At 32.6% G+C, this 25,150-nt stretch overlaps 1 protein-coding gene across 1 annotated transcript in view; it reads left to right on the top strand.

The window, feature by feature from the left end:
* The first annotated feature begins 399 nt into the window (after positions 1-399).
* LOC143234088 (peroxidase-like) overlaps positions 400-25,150 on the top strand; it is a 68,236-nt gene continuing 43,485 nt past the window's right edge. The window contains exons 1-6 of the mRNA XM_076471143.1: positions 400-593; positions 720-817; positions 2,786-2,888; positions 3,555-3,772; positions 6,444-6,614; positions 16,759-16,926. Of these exons, the coding sequence (XP_076327258.1) occupies positions 415-593; positions 720-817; positions 2,786-2,888; positions 3,555-3,772; positions 6,444-6,614; positions 16,759-16,926 (937 nt within the window). The 5' untranslated portion in view covers positions 400-414. The remainder of the gene's footprint in view (positions 594-719; positions 818-2,785; positions 2,889-3,554; positions 3,773-6,443; positions 6,615-16,758; positions 16,927-25,150) is intronic.

The following is a 25,150-nucleotide window of genomic DNA, read 5'->3' as shown; positions in this document are numbered from 1 at the left end:
TCAAACTGAAACAGACATCGGTATTAAAATAAATATACAACGGTAAATGCGTTACAAGAAGTCTGGTTTAAAGTTTACCCCATGATGACTCGATGGGGCAAGATCTGTAATTATGCAGAGTAGAATCGATAGGTGGAATCTTCCATATACTTTTCCCCTTATTTCATCGTTTTCTAATTCATGTCAATATTTAACTTATTTATTTAATTTAATTTAATTCACTGGATTGTTTATTTTTTCGATTGTCGTATTTTTAGTATTTGTTTATTTGTTCTTCAGTTTTAGTTTCTGTTAATTAGCCTAAAACTTTCAAGTGTGTGTTTCTTTCTTATTTTCTGTTTTAATTTTTTTGTATTATTCATAACCAAATGTCTTTATATTCATTTCAGGTGCCAAATAACCATCATACTTTTGATGCTGTCTGCAACACATGCTGTTTGTGAAATAAACAGTGTTCCATTTGTACCACGTGATATATATGCATTTGGAGGCTCATCAGGGTGCGCTCTTATATTGCGAAGAGTTTTCGCTGATGGCATTAGAAAATCTCCTGCTCCCTCTCACAGAGGCTTCTTCAATCTGATTGGACCAGAGTAAGTCTCATTTTTATTGTTATATATTTTATCGCTTTTAAAATAGAGTGAGAATTTAAAAAAAAATCAAGATGCTATTTGATAAGGTTTGGTCACAAAAAAGTTTATATTGTTTAATATTTCTAGTTTTTACAGTCCCATAGACAATAATAGGCCAGCAGGAGAGATTTGCATACGATACAGTGATATCAACTTGGCTTTAGCTGAAGCAAAACGGCGTAAAGGTCAGTGCCTCGTTATTATCTCTATAACTACATTCATCTGATACAAGAGCACAGTTTTCATCGAGTAAACATACATGTTTTATCTTAGAAGATTTATATTTTATCTGAACAACATTGTTTTTAAAATATATGTTTTAATTATTTAATGCTAGTACTAGTTTAGCAGTGGGCTCATAATTTTATGTGAAAATTTTCCAAAGCAACATTATGACACCAATAGAGTTACACACAAATCTAAAATAATTTATTTATCAGTATTACACCGGCTATGGATACATAACTTTGCCTACAAATTAAACGCTGTAGATAAGAATCCACTGTCTTAAGTGTGTGTGTGTGTGTGTTTTTATAGCAAAGCCTCATCGGACTATCTGCTGAGTCTACCGAGGGAAATTGAGCCTATGATTTTAGCATTGTAAATTCGTATAAATTTATTTAAAAACATCACATTAGAAATAACTTATCAAAAAAGAAAATGTTCTAAAATTATTTTAGCTACAGATATGAATGTATAATATAAACTTATTAAGCAATATTTTTACTAGGTGTGTAAGTACAACAATACAACACGTATTCAAGAACATACAGTCTTAAATGTTGTTTTGCGCAAGGTGAAAACAAGCGTGAGATAACGCTTAATATGTTTACCGAACTTAATTTTAATGGTAGTGTAACGTAATTCTTTCTTTATTGTTTTTAAACAGTCTTTTAGTGGGTCAGCGGTAAGTTTCCGAACTTACAATGCTCCCTCGTGGACTCAACACAAATAGTTTGTTCTGTAGCTTTGCGTTAAAAAACAACAACTTTTTACATCTAATATTTTATAAGGATAGTTTTTGGGTGTAAAATGAATGAACACATGTTGGAAACATACGTATGGCACATAAAATGAATGAACACATGTTGGAAACATACGTATGGCACATAAAATGAATGAACACATGTTGGAAACATACGTATGGCACAGCACGAAATAAAATCAAAATGTTTTATTACTCAAACGTTACTTGGAATGAGAGATATCATAATTATAATCTGGAAGTGGGCACAAAACGGAATTACTTGCCCTAAATAGAGTATAGGAAATCCTTCATAATATATTTTGGAACACGAAAAATAGATTATTTAACGAAAGTTTTATAAGAATGGTGAGGAAGAAGACAGGTACGAAACATTGCTTTGTTATTGGACGAGACAAAAATAAATCGTATTTGAATATAGTATTTATCTTCCATAACTGTATTAAAACAGTAGAAAGTTAGTAACTAAAAAGAGATATTTTTCTAGAGGAAAAGAACATATTATCAAACTTCCTGTCATAGTCATCAATCAATGACTGTTTTAGTGAAAAAAGTCTGCCGAGAAGACCGTACCAGCAACAATTCTATCCGACGACGTATTGTCAAGTCTTCTGACGTAGCTTCAAGGAATTTTTGCTTTGTTGGTATGCTTAAGCAAGTTCTTGTAGACGTAAGATATTAACTGGTTTATGCAAAGTTGTTTGGAAGAAATGTAACAACGAAGAAGTCTGACCTTGTGGAAAGTTCATAGCAGAGCTGGTGTATATGCTGAGCTTAACCATAGTTTTCAAAACGTTTAAATCATTTTGTGTTTCGATTATTGTCGCACTGCTAAAAGCTAGACAGGAGTTATCTGTGTTATTCGTCCTCAATTTGAAACTTATAGGCTAGACGGATAATCAGTATCAACTACAACCAACTCTTAAACTATTCTAATTGAATATTAGAAATACCGTTATTTTTATCACACGCCTACAGTACTCAAGAACAAGGCGGTTTTGCAGCAACGTGCCGGAAGTCCTGGACGTTCGAATTCACAGATTAGAGTTCGTGCGATGACTCGATCTTAATTATGAAGTATATTTTCAATAGAAGTAAACCTAACTCTCAATCTAACAGTCTTTTTTATTTCTTTCACTATTTATTTTCATTATATAATTGTTTTCAGGCTACAAGACACCTCGGACTCTCAACTCACTAGAGCCAAAACCAGCGGATATTAGCGTTACAGGGGAAGTGGTACTAGAAACTACCCAGATTTTGGCAGAACAGTAAGGCTCTTTCCAGATACACACGTGATAGAAAATACCCAATTTTGTTTAAGCTATGTAAATTTTAAGAAAACAGAATTTGTTGCTATTAAATCACTAGTTTGTAACAAGACCCAAGCTGCTACTAAAATATCGTACTATAACAAAGAACAAGCTTTCTCAAATCATTGATTTCTAACCCGGGTTCCTTTCAAATTACTGTATTGTAACTAGTACAGGTTTCATCCAAATTACTAAAATTTAATGAGGGATATATTTCTGTTAATTCAACGTTTCTTATAAGTCACTCCATTCTTAGTTTAGTCGTAAAAATGGTTCTTGGGAAAAATAAACATGTGATATTTTAGAGATAAATATGACCATTGCATACCTTCAGTAACTGTCCATACTTTGAATTTTCCTGACTATAATATAACCTTCAGTAGCTATTCGCACTGTGAATTTTTCATAAGGCTGTCACGTAATTCAAAATTGTAGTCCTTTGTGGAATTACAATAAATAGATAAAAAGTAGACAGTGAGATACTGTTTTCTAAATATAGCTTTAAGACAAACTTTATATCTCTAATGACAGTCTCGACTAAAGGCTCGACAAGTGTCATAAATTCTGTTTGTTTACCAACAAATACAAATTTTAGTTTCCATTTTATATTTTCCTTCCTTGTAGATTTCAATTGACACATGATGAAATACTCAATGGTCTTCCTCTGATTGACACTTCTCGTACTGATATCTGGGAAATTTGTCCCGCCCACGTAAAGCCTATTCCTTGCACCATTGAACGATTTCGATCATTCACAGGGATCTGTAACAACATCCAACAATCCAGCTGGGGAGCAACACATACCCCTTTTGTCCGCTTCCTTCCACCAGCTCATCCTGACGGTATGTATAACATTCTACGCCACAAAGGGGTTTAAATAGCAATATGTAAAAACAACAAGACTGCAAAGGTAAAAATGTAGTCATAGAACACGATAAGATAGTGAGCGCTTTAACACTAAGAACTATACCTGGTGTTTCTCGAATAAACAGGCTACTGTTGACAAAGTTTTCTCTCATCACTAATGACCACCAAAGATTAACAGTGGTACATCATCAAAAGTCTTGAGTAAATATGTTTGTTTGTAACCCAGGTAGCATGTATATTTCTGGTGAATAGTTAGAGCATTACTTTAGAAACCACACGTTAATTATCTGCTGCAAGGGTAGAGATTATAACATCAAAATTCTAGAAAATGGAACCAGAGGACAAGCTGCTAGACCCCATGACAGACATGTTGTCATGCAGCTGGCTGACAGGTATCTGCTGCAAGAGATCGTGTTTCTGTAATGAGTATGCTGATAGATACATTAAACTTAAGTTTCAGTTAAACAAGTGAACTTATGCAGCTTAACATGAAAATTATTGTATGTTATTTTGAGATTTAAACAAGTATACGTTTTTGGACAAATATATTTTATATAATAGATATAAAAGTTAAAACTACAGAAAAAAAGAGTTACTAATACGTTTTTTACATATATAACATCAAAATGCTAGAAGTTTGTTAAGTTAGATACAGAAGTGAAAACTTTACAACAAATGAAATAGTGAAGCGTTTATTACATAAAGTGATAGATAATTTTAAATACATGTAAGTTAAATTATTGACAAGAATACTTTGCTGCATACAAATAATAGATATTGTGTATGATAAAAACACATAATATGTAACAGTTGTTCTGTCTTTAAAATAATGATTTTACTTGTAACTTTTAGGGCATGTAATTATATTTAGACATTAATGATGTAATGTCATATCGAGACAACCTCTGATGAGTCTATCATTTTATTGAACTATCTTTTTCTATAGCAACACCCTTCATTTATACAAACACAACCCTTAGAAACACAATCTGCTTAGTAATATCATTCGCTTTTGTGAAACGCATGCAATTAAACATATAAATTAAATTATAAACATAAATTGCGAGAAGTTGAAATCTGTGTGCAATCAAATAGAAGTAAAGGCAAGACTGTCAACCTGTAGAAATACAATCTGCCTTTGTAAGTCACACACAATATGCCTAGTAAAACCTTTGTGTATAGAATCTTAATAAGACCTTGTAATAATAGTACCATCTGCTTATAGAAACATTGCCAGCCTTTGTAAAATGTACACGGTATACAAGCTAAAAATATAAAGTTGTTAAGATTAAAATAGCAGAGTTAATGTTTTGCTTATACAATAAAACTGGAAAACAATGTTATGTAAATTAGATTACATCATTAATTTTAAGACTTTCATTGCTGCTGTAAAATTAATGACACATTAACCTACATCCCACTTTACTTCATTTTTTCGTGAACTATCTTCACATTCATTATCGCAATGTGCTCTCTAGTGCCACTTTGTGGCCACACTAACATCTCCCCTGAAGGCAGATAACAGCATAATTTTCTACCCTTCCCCATCAGCATGCAGAGTCTGAGGTAATGCCTTAATTACACTGGTATTGAATGAAGAGCCACATTAGTAAGAATAATCTGGAACACTTACAGTGTGCAAGTTTCTTGCTCTAAAACAAGTTATCTGTTTTTAGCCATTTGAAAAATGAAGAGCCAGCTTATATACAATACAATTATGACAAGTCTTTTATATTTGTTTTTTTAATGGTTAATTGAATGAAAAACATTGTTTCAATAATGTATTGAAATAATAATTTTGAGGTAATAATGATTTATATCCATCTTTAAACCTCAGGAAACATTACATTGTTATATAACTTTAATAAATTATCTTGTAAGTTATAAAAAAAGTGTATTTTTGGATTACGCTATCTACATTTTCAGCAGAGTCGTGTAATGTGTGAAATATTGTTAACAATACAAACACGTAAATGATGGTTTAATACACTTTAATCATTTTAAGGTTTAGCACTATTTTGAAACAATTACTTATATTCTTCATTTTAGTTTGATATATATTTAAGATTCTTTTCGTTAAGTTACTTTACATTCTGATCAATTGAATCCATTTTTAAGTTATGATCCATTTAACTCTTTTCGATATTCTGATCCAGTTGACTTATGACCAGAACATCTTGGCAGTTTTTCTTGTATATTATTTTGATTAAAATTATCGCATCATTATTTTATTTTCCATTGGTAAAAGCACATATACACTCCAAATTAACAAGTGATCACACACCCAAGTCAGCACGAACTGGTGCAGCAGAAGGATTTAACAGAACTCAGAATATTTAAAATGGAAAATAAATGAATTTTGGTATTTTTTGCAGAACACTATGTATCTTGGTATAATTAGTTTGTATACAAAGCATCAGTAACGAGAACTGACTAGTTAATATTATGTTAAATAGTCCTGTGTATTGCTGGTTTATACAGTTCTTGTTCACAACCATGAATTATTTTGTGCTTGATTTGTCATCTTACTTCAGAATTGTACAAAGTTTTGGCATAACGTTAAGATTTCTTGGAAGCAGATAATGCAATTATCTCAATGTACATTAGCAATTAAATTTCTCAGATATACTTTTCATCTATACCTAGGAATCTCGGCACCTCGAATATCAGTAACTGGAGGACCTCTACCACCAGCTCGGTTAATTAGTACCTTCATTCATCCCGACTTTGACTACCCTAGTGGTGAGCTGTCAATTCTCGTCATGTCATGGGGTCAGATGATTGACCATGACTTGACCCTAGCAGCATTACCAAGAGGTAAGTCTTACGTTAAGTATCACTTCTTTATTTTTCATATATTCTTGCATAGTTAATCAAGGAATATTTCCTATCCCTAATCCCTAATCTAGAACTGATAGACCAGAAGGAAGACATCAGCACCCACTACTAACTCTTGTTCTTGTCTTGTGTGACCAGTTCGTGGATTTTGACTGGTCACACAAACATAACCAGTTTGTTAAGCTTCCCACGGCTGAAAGGGAAGTAGGTTTCTTGGGATGGGAATTCGAGCCCACGTCCCTCAGATTGCAAATCGAGCACTCTAACCATATAACCATGTCAGGCTTATAAACTTGATTTCATGTTTTCATGTTGATCTGAATCATCCTCTGATGGTTCAATTCTCATACCAACATACACTCTGATGCCACTTTGTGGGCTCAGTAACGTGCCTTCTAGTGCCAGTTCCTAATACTATGACAACAGTCACGTAACTTTTGAGTGTATATATTGTGTAATAGCTATGCAACCCTCAGGTGTTGACATAATATATATATTACGTAATAGCTAAGTTATTATTAGGTGGTATCCTTAATTATTTCAAGTTAAATATTTTGTATTCAGTTACATTCAGAATTTTTACTACTGTGTTATCAAGTTAAGTTTAATGATGATGTGCTGATTCAGTTCCTAGTTAGTAAAAAAAGCTCAATTTTAATAAGTGTTGCTTCAGTTCTGAAACAGCAGCAACACGATAAATAGATTTGGTTATTTATGGACTGTGGAAGGTGGAGCTGGCTGTTCTTTATTATTGTATTCCTTAATGTGACAACTAATTCACCATTGGAAGCTTTTGTTTCAAAAAATGTACAGCTCAGAGACTGACTTGATAGGTTAATCATTCTAGAGTGAATAACAATCTTGTTGCTTTAGTAAAACTAAGGTCAGAAGTTTAGCTATTTCATGATGTTTTATTTACTGGAATGATATGTACATCAACATCTTGAGTATTAAGAAGTGACCGTCATAATAGAATTTCTTTGCAAGAACTAGTTAAATATTAAATTGTTGCAAGCCTTTCTGAGTTAGTTTAAGCTAAGAATGTGAGCTTCATTTGTAATGTAGTTGTTAGAAACACACGACTGTTTTATATTAAGTTTGATAGGAAAGCATTATTTACTTTATATTATGCAAATATTAAATAAATTATTTTCAAAAGCAAAGTTATCCCAGGCTTGATACATTATATATATATATTATATGTGACTAACTTAGTGCAAGTTAGTTGAGTCGTATCGAATGTATAGTGACAACTTTTAAAGTGTAATAATAAGAGATTGCATTGTAATAACAAAGTAGAGAAGAAATATACATTCTGTGAATCGGGTTCTAAAGTAATTAAACTATGAGGATGTTTGACGTAAAAGAGAATAATTTAAATCTCTGGATACAACTGTGGTAATCAGTAGTGTAACAAATTTTGACTTTTTTGAATATATTATTTTAAATCAAGTGAATTATGTGTTGTCCGTTTATTGATGAAATTTATAGCGAATAAGTCCCATGCACCAACTGTACCGAATCGCGACTCCCATGAAACCCAAGAGCAGTTCTAAAAAACTTGGAGAAAATTAGTTCGAAAGAGGAATTTCTTGATGCAAAATCGTTTTCTTGTTCAACAGAGCTGAATATAAACTACGAAAAGACTTAAACAAACTTGAAACAATTAGCCAGCAGTTCAATAGATATTGGATTGTTAAGTTCGACCCTTTTTTCTTCTTTTTGTTTGAATAGTTATTCACTCATATACTGCGCTAGTTACAGGGTGTTGCTTATTGTTCTTACAGACGTAATTTTCATACGTAACACCATTCTTACTTTCATTACCTTGGCACTTTCTTTTACGTACTTTAATTAATGTAATTTTCTTAAACCATGCCAAATGTATGTTTGTTTGTGAATTTCGCCCAAAGCTATTCGAGGGCTATCTGCGCTAGCTATCCCTAATTTAGCAGTGTAATACTAGAGGGAAGGCAGCTAGTCATCACCACCCACCGCTAACTCTTGGGCTACTCTTTTACCAACAAATAGCGGGATTGACCGTCACATTATAACGCCCCCACGGCTGAAAGGGCGAGCAAGTTTGGTGCGAGCGGGATTCGAACCCACGACCCTCGGATTACGAGTCGAACGCCTTAACACACTTGGCCATGCCAGGCCCGCCACACGTATGAGAGATAGTTTATATGTAAAAATGAATTTAGTATTTCGATGTTTTATGAATAACGGGTGAACATACAGATATGTTACAGCGTGATAATTGTTTTCATGTCTCCGATGTTATGATTTTATTAATCACGTCAGGTGTAAGATATCACCGCAATATGAGTCGTAAAAAGTATTGGTATGCACAAATAAACATTGTAACAGTGTATTTTATATAGGAGACAATTAAATGTTGATATTACTCACATGTGGAAAAACAAAACTCACTTTCTTATTTTGATAATATTTGTTTTAATTTTAACTGTGTTTTTAAGCATATAATATATGGAATAAAATTACAGAACTTAGGAAAGCAGACAATTGTACGTTACGACTAGCACTTCGTTTATAACTACAAAGACATCGTTACGCTCAGGTAACTTGGTTTTAATAAATAAAATATTTGTGAAAGGTAGAATTATATTCGTTTATCTCGAACTCCGTTATTATGGAGTTTGGAACTATTAAATAATACAACGAGTAATTCGTTTGTCCAATACAAAAAAAATCACATAAAGATATTATATTACACAGAACATTTCACAAACAAGTTGCATACATTGTTTAAAGGGATTAGATAATTTGTATAATACTTCGTTGTTTTTCTATCGAGTTTTCTGCCCCATGCTTGTTTACGTGTAACAAGTTCAAATATTAACCTCGATAGCTCACAAAAATAAATGGTCATTGTGTTACTTTCTTTTATATTTGATGATAAATCAGACAAGCAAACAAACAAAACTCAATTACAAAGGAAACCGATACTTGAGTATTAAAATGTATACAAATCTTGATCTCATGCGATGTAAGGGTAATATAACAACGTGAAACGTCTGTCTTGTGTAACAAGTAATTTTAATGAAACAACAGTTTCTTTCAATATTCCGTGTAATTTTTTGTTATTTTTTATATTAACTCGCAATAACGTTGTCGCTCATAAATTCATATATTTTGCGGAAGGTTTATTTTAACATTTTAAAGAAATTATGGCTAAAAACTGTCTAAAAAAAGAGGGATTCTCTTAATATTTGTTTGCAGGTAGAGCAAACTGTCCTGATTAAGAAACACAAAAGCCAGTAAAGCTGTTCTTAGTTTCTGTAGAATTGATGTGAGAAAAACTACGTAAGACATTTTACAAACGATTAAGTCAAAATGTTTATGATGAACAAACACAGTTGAAATGAGCAGTAGTTATTTAGTTCAGCGTGACTCGAGTTTGTTTGTTTTTGAATTTCGCACAAAGCTACTAGAGGGCTATTTGTGCTAGCCGTCCCTAATTTAGTAGTGTAAGACTAGAGGGAAGGCAGCTAGTCGTCACCACCCACCGCCAACTCTTGGGCTACTCTTTTACCGACGAATAGTGGGATTGGCCGTTACATTATAACGCCCCCACAGCTGAAAGGGCGAGCATGTTTGGCGCGACGGGAATGCGAACCCGCGACCCTCAGATTACGCGTCGCACGCCTCAACACGCTTGGCCATGCCGGGCCGCGTGACTCGAGTGGAGAAAGTTTTGAAGGACTAATCTTCAAAAGTAAAAGAGGTGGAAAGGAGGCCTGGCATAGCCAGTTGGTTAAGATATTCGACTCGTAATCCGAGAATCGCGGTTCAAATCTCCGTTATACCAAACGTACTCGCCCTTTTACCTTTCAGCCGTGGGAGCGTTATAATGTGACGGTCAATCCCACTATTCGTTGATAAAAAAAGTAGCCCAAGAGTTGGCGGTGGGTCATGATGACGAACTGCCTTCCCTCTAGTGTTCCACTGCTAAATTAGAGACGGCTAGCGCAGATAGCCCTCGTGCAGCTTTGCGCGAAATTCAAAAATAAACAAACAAATAGGTGGAAAAGGATGGCATTTCGAAAGACTTCAGAATCAGCTCCAGGTTTATAATTTTCTAGAAGGGACTTCAGCTAATTTGTCACTCATACACTCTGTAAAACAGATCTCGATTGAGAACTGAAAAAGAGCAATAGTTTGTTTCGAATCTACTCATAACTTATGCTGATTGGAGTTCAAAGTGCACGTGATCGTGTTTCAAACAGATAGTCTGCTAGGAGTGTTTTTGTTTGTTTGTTTAGAATTAAGCACAAAGCTACCAAATGGGCAACATGTGCTCTGCCCACCACAGGTATCGAAAACCGTTTTCTCGCTGGTAAGTCCACAGACATATCGCTGAGCCACTTGGAAGCAGGTATGTTTTCATCATGCTATTTTTGTTTCTATTAAAGTCAGTGTATCTTTTATGAGTATTGCGTTTTATCGCCTTTTGCGTTCGAATTATCACGAATATTTTAGCTGCGACATAACGGTTTCCAAAATGGCTCCGAGTTTTTAAGTTAAACGTTTAGATTATGACTCCGCGATCTCTCGATCGATATGAGTTACAATTACAAAAAAAATAAAGAAAACGGTAGGGGTGGGTTTTCTTATAGCAAAGCCACATCGGGCTATCTACTGAGTCCGCTAAGGGTAATCGAACTCCTGATTTTAGCGTTGTAAATCCCTATACTCACCGCTGTATCAGTGAGGGACAAAAGGAAAAGAAACAACATCTTAATTAATATCATTTCAATTAACTTTACTGACTGTCTTTTTGAACTGAAACGTAGCTTCAGTTTCTATAAGTAAGGGACGTTTTTTTTTTTTTCGATTTATGGAGATCTAGTTATGACAAGTAACTTTAGAACAAATGAAAAACGCTAGTAGAAACAGAAAATATTTCTTCTACTGCACAGGTACACCCACAAGTTTATACATAAAAGTAAGCGTCCTTAAAAACCTATACTGGCAATTAATTTGCAGACTGGAACTGGTTGTATTGAAACGTAGACTTAAAAGTAAGGCCAGCTTAAACTGACAAGTTTGGATAAGCAAGAAGAAGTAGCTTGATACAAGTTTGTAGATTTTGAAAACACCTTTCAAAAAACAATTGTTGGATCATACTCCTGGTTGTCTAGGCGACGGGATTAAACAAGCCATTTTTTTTTGTTTAGTCACATTCATAAATAACTATGCAGTTTAAACTTGAACGATACGTTAGGCAGCACATGGGTTAGGTATTAGGCCCAAATACTGTGGCTTAGCTAATGTTAATTTAAAACTGTTAATCAGATAAAGGGAACCAGTCAACAGCGTCTGCTGCCTATACGGTTACTGTTGACTGATTAACGGGATAAACTGTTATAGTTACAACACTTCACATTGCGGTTCAAAACTTAGACCTTTCGATTCTAACTGGTTTCCCATACTCTACAAAATAACGATACGAGTCTGTTCAATGCTGTCACAGGTTCCTCCTATAGCAACGTAAAAATTGTTCAATTCAATTAATGGAAGGTGGTTCTTTTCACCTTGGTTCCACTGTAGCCGATGTGCTCTAAAATATTCCTGTACTTATTCTCTTCTACACTTACACAAATAAAACACCCTCTATATTTTTCTTTTGAATATTTCTCTCCCACATCTGTGCATGCTAGATGTACTTCCGCAAGGTCTTCGAAGGTATTATTTTTCAAGAGTGAATAAAACCAAAATTAGAAGCAACAAATATAGTTACTTCTTGATTTTGAATGTCATATGTCATGTTGTGCTGTAGCTTCAAGGGTGCATAATTCTTTTCGTGATTTATTGTATGTGCATGTTTCACTAACGTCACGACTGTAGAACCTGTAGCATTAAGTGTCCCTTATGTAACGTAATTTTAGAGTCTACTGGCTAAATGACAGACAAAACACTACTGTACAATGGTGCGAATGATTAAAACAGGTGACCTCTCCAGGTGGGCTTAGACTCCTATTTGTGAAAGTGAAGTACATGTGATACCTCTTAAACTAGTGTGTTTGATGAAGAAGATTTCTGTGTGTGAGCCACTATTTAATAATCATTTTTGGATCACGGACTCCTTTTAGAATCTAATTCGAAGCTATGGATTATTTTCCCAGAAAAATGCAAATAAACATATGCATACAGATATATACAAAATAATAGAGAAAAAAAATCAATTTTAGTCCCCTGCCTCACGGAGACCCTGAAGCCTATGGACCACCTATTAAGAACCCTGGATTGTAAACAATGACCAGAACTAGAAACAATTATTAAGCCTAATTTCTTTATGTTAAGTGTCTTAAATAGCTTCTCTGCTGGCCAGGCATAGCCAGATGGGTTAAAGCGTTCGACTCGTAATCTGATGGTCGCGGGTTCCAATTCCCGTCGAACCAAACATGTTCGCCCTTTCAGTCGTGGGGGCGCATAATGTAACGGTCAATCCCACTATTTTTTGGTAAAAGAGTAGCCCAAGAGTTGGCGGTGGGTGGTGATGACTAGGCTGCCGTCCCTCTATTCTTACATTGCTAAATTAGGGACGGCTCAGGTTTCTCCTCCTGGTTGGGGGTTGTGCAGTGGGCTAACAATCTGCTCATTTAAAAAACCATCCTGTTAATGAATCCGCAAGCGATTGCGGCCCTATGTTCCTTCATGGAATCGAGAGGCGTAATAATAAATAATAATAATTTATGTAATTATATTCATTACCTGTTTATTTTTTAATTTTGTTCCAAGTATGTAGCTTATTCTTGTCGATCACCTGGTGTGTCAGTGTTAAGTTTGCGAGCTTACAACGTTAAAATCTTGGTCACCATCCCCACGGCAAACAGAGCACAGATAGCCTAATGAGGCTTTGCGTTCAAACAAATAAATAATTATCTGATCTAAAGTTGGTATTAATTATTATTGCGTGTTATTTAATTTTTGTAACACAAAGATATGCTTGTGTTCTTAGGTGAGTATGTGTGTATGGAATCTGAATATATGAGTGGATGTGTGACATGAGAATCTGCCCAGTTCAAGCACTTTCCTTCATGTAAATTTCACAATTCACCAAACGGCTTACGTGACGTCACGAGATAACACTAGTAAATCAGACATATCAAATTGGTTTTATAATAATACTAGGGAACTTATAAGGGATCCTACAATTTATATTCTCTAATATTGTGGTGTTCAGAAGGGACCCTATAATACTATACTTCAGTATTAAAGTATTTCTAAGAGACTTTACAGTCCTCGTTCTCCAATATCAAATCATTCATTACGGTCCTTCCAGTCTTCTTTATCAATAATAAGGTGTTCATAGAGATCCCTGCAACCTCCATTCCTAACTATTAAGGTATTTGTAAGAGACTCTGGAATTTGCGCTCTCCAACAGTAAAGTGCTCATAAGGATACCTAAAATATTCGTTTTTCAGTATTAAAGTGTTCATATTGGCCAATCAAATCTTTGTTTTCCAATATTTAGATGTTTATCAGAGATCATACAATCTTCCGTCTCCAATATCAAAGTATTCATAAGGGTCTATAGAAACTTTGTTCCTTAATATTAAGGCGTCCAAAAGGTATCCTATAATTCTTATTGTGTAAAATTAAGATGTTCATAAACGTTACTACAATCTTTGTTCTTCAATATTAAGACATTCATACTGTATCATATAATTTTTATTATCCAAAATTAAAGTGTTCGCAAGGGTTCCTACAATCTCTGTTCTCCAATGTTAAAGCATTCATAAGGGTCCACCCAATTCTATTTCATCAATAGTAAAATCTTCAGAAGGATCCTTACAAAGGTGTTTCTAAGAGACCCTACAAGTTTCGTTAACCAATATTAAAGTGTTTGTAAGGGTCCCTTTAATTTTTATTCTCTAATACAAAGGTTTTTGTAAGAGAACCTGAAATGTTAGCTTTGTAGCATAAATGATGAACGTGATATGTTACAAAATTCATGGATTTGTTTCATTGGCGTGGTGTTTAGGATTTTTGTGACGTGATATAAACAATGAATATGGAGTTTCTGTATTTTAGAAGTATGAACTGTTGTCGTGAGATATGTAGGCGAAAACTCTTATATCATCCTTATAATATGTAAGATGGTTTTAGCGATGTGTATATTTCAGTTGAATGTGGTTTGGAACACCCGTATAAGTATATTCTTATCCCACAGTCAGAAGACTACATTTAGGAATGGCCAAGATACGCAATAGGCATATTATCTAACAAATCCCCAAAAAAGCAAGAAACTATCGTTAAGATACCGAATCAGAAAGTGACCAACTCACCAGATTGTTCATCTGTCTTGTTGCTGTTTCAGTTGAGATAATATTACAACTACTTCATCACTGAGATTAGTTAACTAAACCTAAATCCATTATATGTGTTTCTGGACAGTGCATGAGGTTATCGCTTAGCCTCATTAACTAGTAGTAATTAAAAATAAAGGAATCCTCAATAGCCACGACACTTGAAACCCTTTCAGGAAGGATTGGAGTAAATTAATCTTCGAGACCTTGGACTTGGTCAAATACATTCATGGAAAGGGTTTGACTTCCTGAGTCTAAAACTACAATTAGATCTCAAATCGGTCTACGAGACCTTGGACTTGGTCAAATACATTCATCGAAAGGATTTGACTTCCTGAGTCTAAAACTATAATTTGATCTCAAATCGGTCTATGAGACCTTGGACTTGGTCAAATACATTCATGGAAAGGGTTTGACTTCCTGAGTCTAAAACTATAGATCTCAAATCGGTCTACGAGACCTTGGACTTGGTCAAATACATTCATGGAAAGGATTTGACTTCCTGAGTCTAAAACTATAATTAGATCTCAAATCGGTCTACGAGACCTTGGACTTGGTAAAATACATTCATGGAAAGGGTTTGACTTCCTGAGTCTAAAACTATAGATCTCAAATCGGACACGATATGATGAAGCCATGAGCTAAAGTTTCTCCTTGAAAAACTCGGAACCGTCCTGAGAGCACATATGCCGTAGCTAAAAATTCAGACTCATGATTATGATAATTCAAATTAAACCTGCAATAAACATAATAAAAAGATTAAATGACCTTAAAAGGAATAAAAATATCATGATAAAAACATAACTAGCAGACTATCTGTTTGAATCTAAATTGTATGTACTATGAATAACGATACAGCATAAATAGTTTACGAGAACATTCGAAAAGTAGATAACAATAACTTGTTGTTTCTCTAAAACGCTTAGGTTCATGATGAAATGGAAATTACTAGCCATTAATAACCGAACATTAGACGAAAGTAACAAGTAGAATATTGCATAACATACAATCAATGTCATTAGGGAGTGAATTCTCACTACATTTTTAAAGTGAATGAGCAAATAACATCATCATACGTAATATTAAATGTTATTACTCACATTAATAGAATACATTAACTTTCAGTCAGGGGAAAAACCGTCAGAAAACGAGTAATAAAATAATATTTTGTGAAGTAAAGTTGTGTCGAGATGGCAGTGGCGAAAAGATTCTAAACGAGTATATTTATTGTTACGCTGTAAAATGCATACTTCACTTTAATATTGCTGCATATAAAAGGTATGTATTCCTTACTGTTGGTAAGGAATTTCATCATAACGTCATGTTGATGTCAAGGTTGACATCAGTATAGTGTAACTAAAAGCTTAGTACTTACGTACAAGGAAAACCAAGCTGAATCAAAACATACCTTCATTATTACAGACTATTATAGAATCTTCGTACGTGGTCGTTCAGTTTGACTAATTTAGCAACCATTCTTTACTTGTGTATGTTACTGTGTAACAATAATTTTTAATATTAAAAGTCATGTAGCGATGATTTACGTGAAGTTCTATCATCCCTAGATTCGTTTATATTTTTTCTAGCACTATTATCACCAGAAAATCTTATATCTACAAAATGCTTGTTATTACTTGGAGAAACTAAAATCCTACTTATAAGCCATATAATGGTAATTTTGATATTTTTAAGGAACTGTGACTTAGACTTTATATATTGCAGTATCATTAAAATACAGTGAGTTTTAGTTAGTATCATAAATAATTGTGGCAACACTTCTGTTTTAGATCAAAATAATATGGAGTTCAGTTGTTGTGGAGGCCCTAATTATCTTCAACATCAAAGCTGTCTAACAATTGACATTCCTCACGATGATCCATTCTACTCTCTGTACGGTCAAAGGTGTTTGGATTTTAAACGTCTGGAGGCAGGTCAGAGACCTGGATGTACTCTTGGTAAGTGCTGGATATTGAAATAAACATAATCAACTAAGAAGTACAATGAGCACAAGTATAGTGGTTCTCATATTTTTACTCATAAAAATAGGAGAAAAAGAAATTATGAGCTAAAAAGATTTGTAATTATTAACAGCTCGGTAATGATAAAATATTCAAAAGGAAATACCGAAATCGGATAAAGTACAAATGTTTTAAAAATATCAATTTATTCAACATATATAGAAGCAAAATTTGGAATGCATTGTCTAATGCCATCATGAAACATCAATACTATCTTATTCACATTATGAACATTCTATAAATTTCTGTAACTTATTATTATGCTCCAATGTAAAATACTAAAATCACTAACCTTCAAAGAAAAAATTGTCCTAACACATATAACTTTCTTACAAGATTATTAAATAGCATACATGGAGGCTTAGATTACGCAGTCAAAGTCAAGTTAATTGAAATAGGCCAGGCATTCGTTACTGAAGATTAATTAATTTAAAGAAAATTACAAAATTTAATAAACTAGGTCAGTAGCAGTTAACCAAATGCATTTTTTAACTTAAGTTTTCTCTTGAATCTTTATTGAAGAAAGATTATATTTTTTCATATGTGATCTTGCTTGCTATAGGAATTATATATTTGTATTTTAATTAGCTTTGAATTTGTTATTTCAGCTTATACATATTACCGTTCCCAAGGATAACTGAAATAGAGATATCATATATAATTATTTCTAGCAATGATAGAGCTAGAATACTTCTAAATTACTGAAACTTTCCTCAAATATTGAAAACGTAACATTTTCAAAAGAGCTGTAAATGAGGCCTTTATCTTAGTTAAACCAGAACCTTGCAACATAAAATAACGTATTATATGCAATGCATAATGTAACATTACAGTGTTACATGAAGTAAGAGAATTCCAAAGTTAACTGAAGTAAAACCGTTCCGAATTTAGGCAGAGTAGGAGGTCTCAGGTTTGACGACGTAGAACTTCCCTACTATTAATTTAAGTTCCCCGTTAGTACAGTGGTAAGTCTACGGATTTATAATGCTAAAATCAGGGGTTTGATTCCACTCTGTAGATTCAACAGATAGCCCGATGTGGCTTTGCCATAAAAATGCACATATACACACAAACACTACTATATTAAATAAGCACCTTTATCATCACATAAAGTAAATTCCATCCAATATCATGAAACATCAGGCATTCTCAGCATTAAAGAGAGTTAAATATGTTATGTTAAAACAATACTGTAACCTTACACTTACTCAGCATTAAGGAAAGTTAAACCTGTTACATTATTAAAACAATACTGCAACCTTACCCTTATCACATCGTTACTACTCTATCTGACATTCTCAGCATTAAAGAAAGTTAAACTTGTTATATTATTAATACAATACTGTAACGATGTGGTAAGGGTAAGGTTGTCTCTATCTGACATTCTCAGCATTAAAGAAAGTTAAACTTGTTATATTATTAATACAATACTGTAACCTTACCCTTACCACATCGTTACTACTCTATCTGACATTCTCAGCATTAAAGAAAGTTAAATCTGTTACAATATTAAAACAATACTCTAACCTTACCCTTACCACATCGTTACTACTCTATTTGACATTCTCAGCATTAAGGAAAGTTAAATCTGTTAAAATATTAAAACAATACTCTAACCTTACCCTTACCACATCGTTACTACTCTATTTGACATTATCAGCATTAAGGAAAGTTAAATCTGTTACAATATTAAAACAATACTCTAACCTTACCCTTACCACATCGTTACTACTCTATTTGACATTCTCAGCATTAAGGAAAGTTAAACTTGTTATATTATTAATACAATACTGTAACGAACAACATTCTCAGCATTAAAGAAAGTTAAACTTGTTATATTATTAATACAATACTTAACCTTACTTACCACATCGTTACTACTCTATCTGACATTCTCAGCATTAAAGAAAGTTAAATCTGTTACAATATTAAAACAATACTCTAACCTTACCCTTACCACATCGTTACTACTCTATTTGACATTCTCAGCATTAAGGAAAGTTAAATCTGTTAAAATATTAAAACAATACTCTAACCTTACCCTTACCACATCGTTACTACTCTATTTGACATTATCAGCATTAAGGAAAGTTAAATCTGTTACAATATTAAAACAATACTCTAACCTTACCCTTACCACATCGTTACTACTCTATTTGACATTCTCAGCATTAAGGAAAGTTAAACTTGTTACATTATTAAAACAATACTCTAACCTTACCCTTACCACATCATTAATACTCTATCTGACATTCTCAGCATTAAAGAAAGTTAAATCTGTTACAATATTAAAACAATACTCTAACCTTACCCTTACCACATCGTTACTACTCTATTTGACATTCTCAGCATTAAGGAAAGTTAAAGCTTCATTTATTTTCTTTCATCTAACCAGTTTACTATCCATTAAGCCAATTTATCCCCCACGCCTACAGGGATAACTTTTTAACAAGCCTTTTATGTGGTATATCGTGTCAATTTCTCTTTGGAAATCAAAATTTACCAAGTCCATACCCGTACCTTCATCTACATAAGTATTAATCTTTTTATAGAATTCGAATGAAAAATAAGGCAAGTAAAACTATCCAACAGAATTTCAAATTTAATTAAATGACTTTGCAAACCATCTTTTATCAGTCTTTTAAAGGCTTTTCTCATCTCTGATGCAAGACTAATAGGCCTATCTGTTAGAGATCTTATCACATCCTTTGAAAAAAAATGAGTAACATTAACCAACTTTTAATTTTCTGACACGTGCCCGTTATTCACGAACTAGTAGCACGTATTTCACACGTGCTAACTTCTTTAAAACTTTTGGGTAAATATTATTTATTACTCTCCAGACCTCCCATCATTGCAAGCGTCTTATACTTATAATAATTTTTTAAAATGTTAATCTTTTAAACAAGCCTCATTTTATATATGCACCCATTTTCGCCTATTTTCAATATATAAGAATTTACTTCAAATGTTTTTTTTCCTCATATGAATTCACAGCATATTGTTCTTTTTTCATCTCTTCAAAATTTGTTTTTTTTAATCTGAAAACAAAATCTTATTATTCTTTTATCCATATGCAGCAAAAAATCAATTCTAATTGAGCAATGATCATTTGTACTCAGATGTTCCTCAATCTCCCCAAAACCCTATGTTAACCGCATTCCACAATTATACAGTTTACCAAAAGAACATAAACTGGATATGCCACTGAAATTCATAGTTCCAGTATACGGCAATGCTGCTGAAAGTGTTTGTTGTTCATGCTTACATTTTAGTGCCATTATTTAGTTATGTTCCAACGCACTTGAAAAATAGATAACACATGCCATAGTAAATGAGGAACGAATTTCGCATAATGATGAATACAACAATATGAATTGAATTAGATGCTGTAGTTCTTTACCCAAGATGGCGTCAATGCAGTGTGTGAATTCATATCACATCGAATAGAGAATTTGAAAATTTACGGACTGGAAGTGGGACATTGAGAGAAAGAGACATCTTACATTCTATCCTTCATAATGAACATTTTCTCTTTTAAAAATATAGATCTCCAATCAAGTGTTGTCCTAATGGTTAATGAAGTAGTTGTTACTTATGCACGTTACAGAAACAAGAGAACTTGACAACTAGCATCAAAATACGAACAGTGGCGCTGATAAAAAGACTTTGCTAAGAACATCAACATCGCATTTGGACTATATAATCATGGTATTCATTTTTTAATTTCAAGATTTTCTGAATTATACAGACACCAACATCCAATTCACTCTTAATTGTTCGAATTACCACAGGAGTATAGAATTTCTTCTAGTTGTCTTGATGGTTGATAGAGACAATATTATACAATTTAATTTGTCTTTTACTGGTCTTGATGGTTGACAGAGACAATATTATACAATTTAATTTGTCTTCTAGTGGTCTTGATGGTTGATAGAGACAATATTATACAATTTACTTTGTTTTCTAGTGGTCTTGATGGTTGATAGAGACAATATTATACAATTTAATTTGTCTTCTAGTGGTCTTGATGGTTGATAGAGACAATATTATACAATTTAATTTGTCTTTTAGTGGTCTTGATGGTTGACAGAGACAATATTATACAATTTAATTTGTCTTCTAGTGGTCTTGATGGTTGATAGAGACAATATTATACAATTTAATTTGTCTTTTAGTGGTCTTGATGGTTGACAGAGACAATATTATACAATTTAATTTGTCTTTTAGTGGTCTTGATGGTTGACAGAGACAATATTATACAATTTAATTTGTCTTCTAGTGGTCTTGATGGTTGATAGAGACAATATTATACAATTTAATTTGTCTTTTACTGGTCTTGATGGTTGACAGAGACAATATTATACAATTTAATTTGTCTTTTAGTGGTCTTGATGGTTGACAGAGACAATATTATACAATTTACTTTGTTTTCTAGTGGTCTTGATGGTTGATAGAGACAATATTATACAATTTAATTTGTCTTCTAGTGGTCTTGATGGTTGATAGAGACAATATTATACAATTTAATTTGTCTTTTAGTGGTCTTGATGGTTGACAGAGACAATATTATACAATTTAATTTGTCTTTTAGTGGTCTTGATGGTTGACAGAGACAATATTATACAATTTAATTTGTCTTCTAGTGGTCTTGATGGTTGATAGAGACAATATTATACAATTTAATTTGTCTTTTACTGGTCTTGATGGTTGACAGAGACAATATTATACAATTTAATTTGTCTTTTAGTGGTCTTGATGGTTGACAGAGACAATATTATACAATTTAATTTGTCTTCTAGTGGTCTTGATGGTTGATAGAGACAATATTATACAATTTAATTTGTCTTTTAGTGGTCTTGATGGTTGATAGAGACAATATTATACAATTTAATTTGTCTTTTAGTGGTCTTGATGGTTGACAGAGACAATATTATACAATTTAATTTGTCTTCTAGTGGTCTTGATGGTTGATAGAGACAATATTATACAATTTAATTTGTCTTCTAGTGGTCTTGATGGTTGATAGAGACAATATTATACAATTTAATTTGTCTTTTAGTGGTCTTGATGGTTGACAGAGACAATATTATACAATTTAATTTGTCTTCTAGTGGTCTTGATGGTTGATAGAGACAATATTATACAATTTAATTTGTCTTTTAGTGGTCTTGATGGTTGATAGAGACAAATATTATACAATTTAATTTGTCTTCTAGTGGTCTTGATGGTTGATAGAGACAATATTATACAATTTAATTTGTCTTCTAGTGGTCTTGATGGTTGATAGAGACAATATTATACAATTTAATTTGTCTTCTAGTGGTCTTGATGGTTGATAGAGACAATATTATACAATTTAATTTGTCTTCTAGTGGTCTTGATGGTTGATAGAGACAATATTATACAATTTAATTTGTCTTCTAGTGGTCTTGATGGTTGATAGAGACAATATTATACAATTTAATTTGTCTTCTAGTGGTCTTGATGGTTGATAGAGACAATATTATACAATTTAATTTGTCTTCTAGTGGTCTTGATGGTTGATAGAGACAATATTATACAATTTAATTTGTCTTCTAGTGGTCTTGATGGTTGATAGAGACAATATTATACAATTTAATTTGTCTTCTAGTGGTCTTGATGGTTGATAGAGACAATATTATACAATTTAATTTGTCTTCTAGTGGTCTTGATGGTTGATAGAGACAATATTATACAATTTAATTTGTCTTCTAGTGGTCTTGATGGTTGATAGAGACAATATTATACAATTTAATTTGTCTTCTAGTGGTCTTGATGGTTGATAGAGACAATATTATACAATTTAATTTGTCTTCTAGTGGTCTTGATGGTTGATAGAGACAATATTATACAATTTAATTTGTCTTCTAGTGGTCTTGATGGTTGATAGAGACAATATTATACAATTTAATTTGTCTTTCTAGTGGTCTTGATGGTTGATAGAGACAATATTATACAATTTAATTTGTCTTTTAGTGGTCTTGATGGTTGACAGAGACAATATTATACAATTTAATTTGTCTTCTAGTGGTCTTGATGGTTGATAGAGACAATATTATACAATTTAATTTGTCTTCTAGTGGTCTTGATGGTTGATAGAGACAATATTATACAATTTAATTTGTCTTCTAGTGGTCTTGATGGTTGATAGAGACAATATTATACAATTTAATTTGTCTTCTAGTGGTCTTGATGGTTGATAGAGACAATATTATACAATTTAATTTGTCTTCTAGTGGTCTTGATGGTTGATAGAGACAATATTATACAATTTAATTTGTCTTCTAGTGGTCTTGATGGTTGATAGAGACAATATTATACAATTTAATTTGTCTTCTAGTGGTCTTGATGGTTGATAGAGACAATATTATACAATTTAATTTGTCTTCTAGTGGTCTTGATGGTTGATAGAGGTCTTGATGGTTGATAGAGACAATATTATACAATTTAATTTGTCTTCTAGTGGTCTTGATGGTTGATAGAGACAATATTATACAATTTAATTTGTCTTCTAGTGGTCTTGATGGTTGATAGAGACAATATTATACAATTTAATTTGTCTTCTAGTGGTCTTGATGGTTGATAGAGACAATATTATACAATTTAATTTGTCTTCTAGTGGTCTTGATGGTTGATAGAGACAATATTATACAATTTAATTTGTCTTCTAGTGGTCTTGATGGTTGATAGAGACAATATTATACAATTTAATTTGTCTTCTAGTGGTCTTGGTGGTTGATAGAGACAATATTATACAATTTAATTTGTCTTCTAGTGGTCTTGATGGTTGATAGAGACAATATTATACAATTTAATTTGTCTTTTAGTGGTCTTGATGGTTGATAGAGACAATATTATACAATTTAATTTGTCTTCTAGTGGTCTTGATGGTTGATAGAGACAATATTATACAATTTAATTTGTCTTCTAGTGGTCTTGATGGTTGATAGAGACAATATTATACAATTTAATTTGTCTTTTAGTGGTCTTGATGGTTGACAGAGACAATATTATACAATTTAGTGGTCTTGATGGTTGATAGAGACAATATTATACAATTTAATTTGTCTTCTAGTGGTCTTGATGGTTGATAGAGACAATATTATACAATTTAATTTGTCTTCTAGTGGTCTTGATGGTTGATAGAGACAATATTATACAATTTAATTTGTCTTCTAGTGGTCTTGATGGTTGATAGAGACAATATTATACAATTTAATTTGTCTTCTAGTGGTCTTGATGGTTGATAGAGACAATATTATACAATTTAATTTGTCTTGGTCTATGGTTGGTCTTGATGGTGGTTGATAGAGACAATATTATACAATTTAATTTGTCTTCTAGTGGTCTTGATGGTTGATAGAGACAATATTATACAATTTAATTTGTCTTCTAGTGGTCTTGATGGTTGATAGAGACAATATTATACAATTTAATTTGTCTTCTAGTGGTCTTGATGGTTGATAGAGACAATATTATACAATTTAATTTGTCTTCTAGTGGTCTTGATGGTTGATAGAGACAATATTATACAATTTAATTTGTCTTCTAGTGGTCTTGATGGTTGATAGAGACAATATTATACAATTTAATTTGTCTTCTAGTGGTCTTGATGGTTGATAGAGACAATATTATACAATTTAATTTGTCTTCTAGTGGTCTTGATGGTTGATAGAGACAATATTATACAATTTAATTTGTCTTCTAGTGGTCTTGATGGTTGATAGAGACAATATTATACAATTTAATTTGTCTTCTAGTGGTCTTGATGGTTGATAGAGACAATATTATACAATTTAATTTGTCTTCTAGTGGTCTTGATGGTTGATAGAGACAATATTATACAATTTAATTTGTCTTCTAGTGGTCTTGATGGTTGATAGAGACAATATTATACAATTTAATTTGTCTTCTAGTGGTCTTGATGGTTGATAGAGACAATATTATACAATTTAATTTGTCTTCTAGTGGTCTTGATGGTTGATAGAGACAATATTATACAATTTAATTTGTCTTCTAGTGGTCTTGATGGTTGATAGAGACAATATTATACAATTTAATTTGTCTTCTTGAGTTGGAGACAATCTTGATGGTTGATAGAGACAATATTATACAATTTAATTTGTCTTCTAGTGGT

This window comes from Tachypleus tridentatus, chromosome 12 (assembly GCF_004210375.1).
Source record: "Tachypleus tridentatus isolate NWPU-2018 chromosome 12, ASM421037v1, whole genome shotgun sequence".
Lineage (NCBI taxonomy): Eukaryota > Metazoa > Arthropoda > Merostomata > Xiphosura > Limulidae > Tachypleus > Tachypleus tridentatus.
The sequence above is the reverse complement of the archived record's forward strand: the minus strand, read 5'-3'. Positions and strand labels throughout refer to the sequence as shown.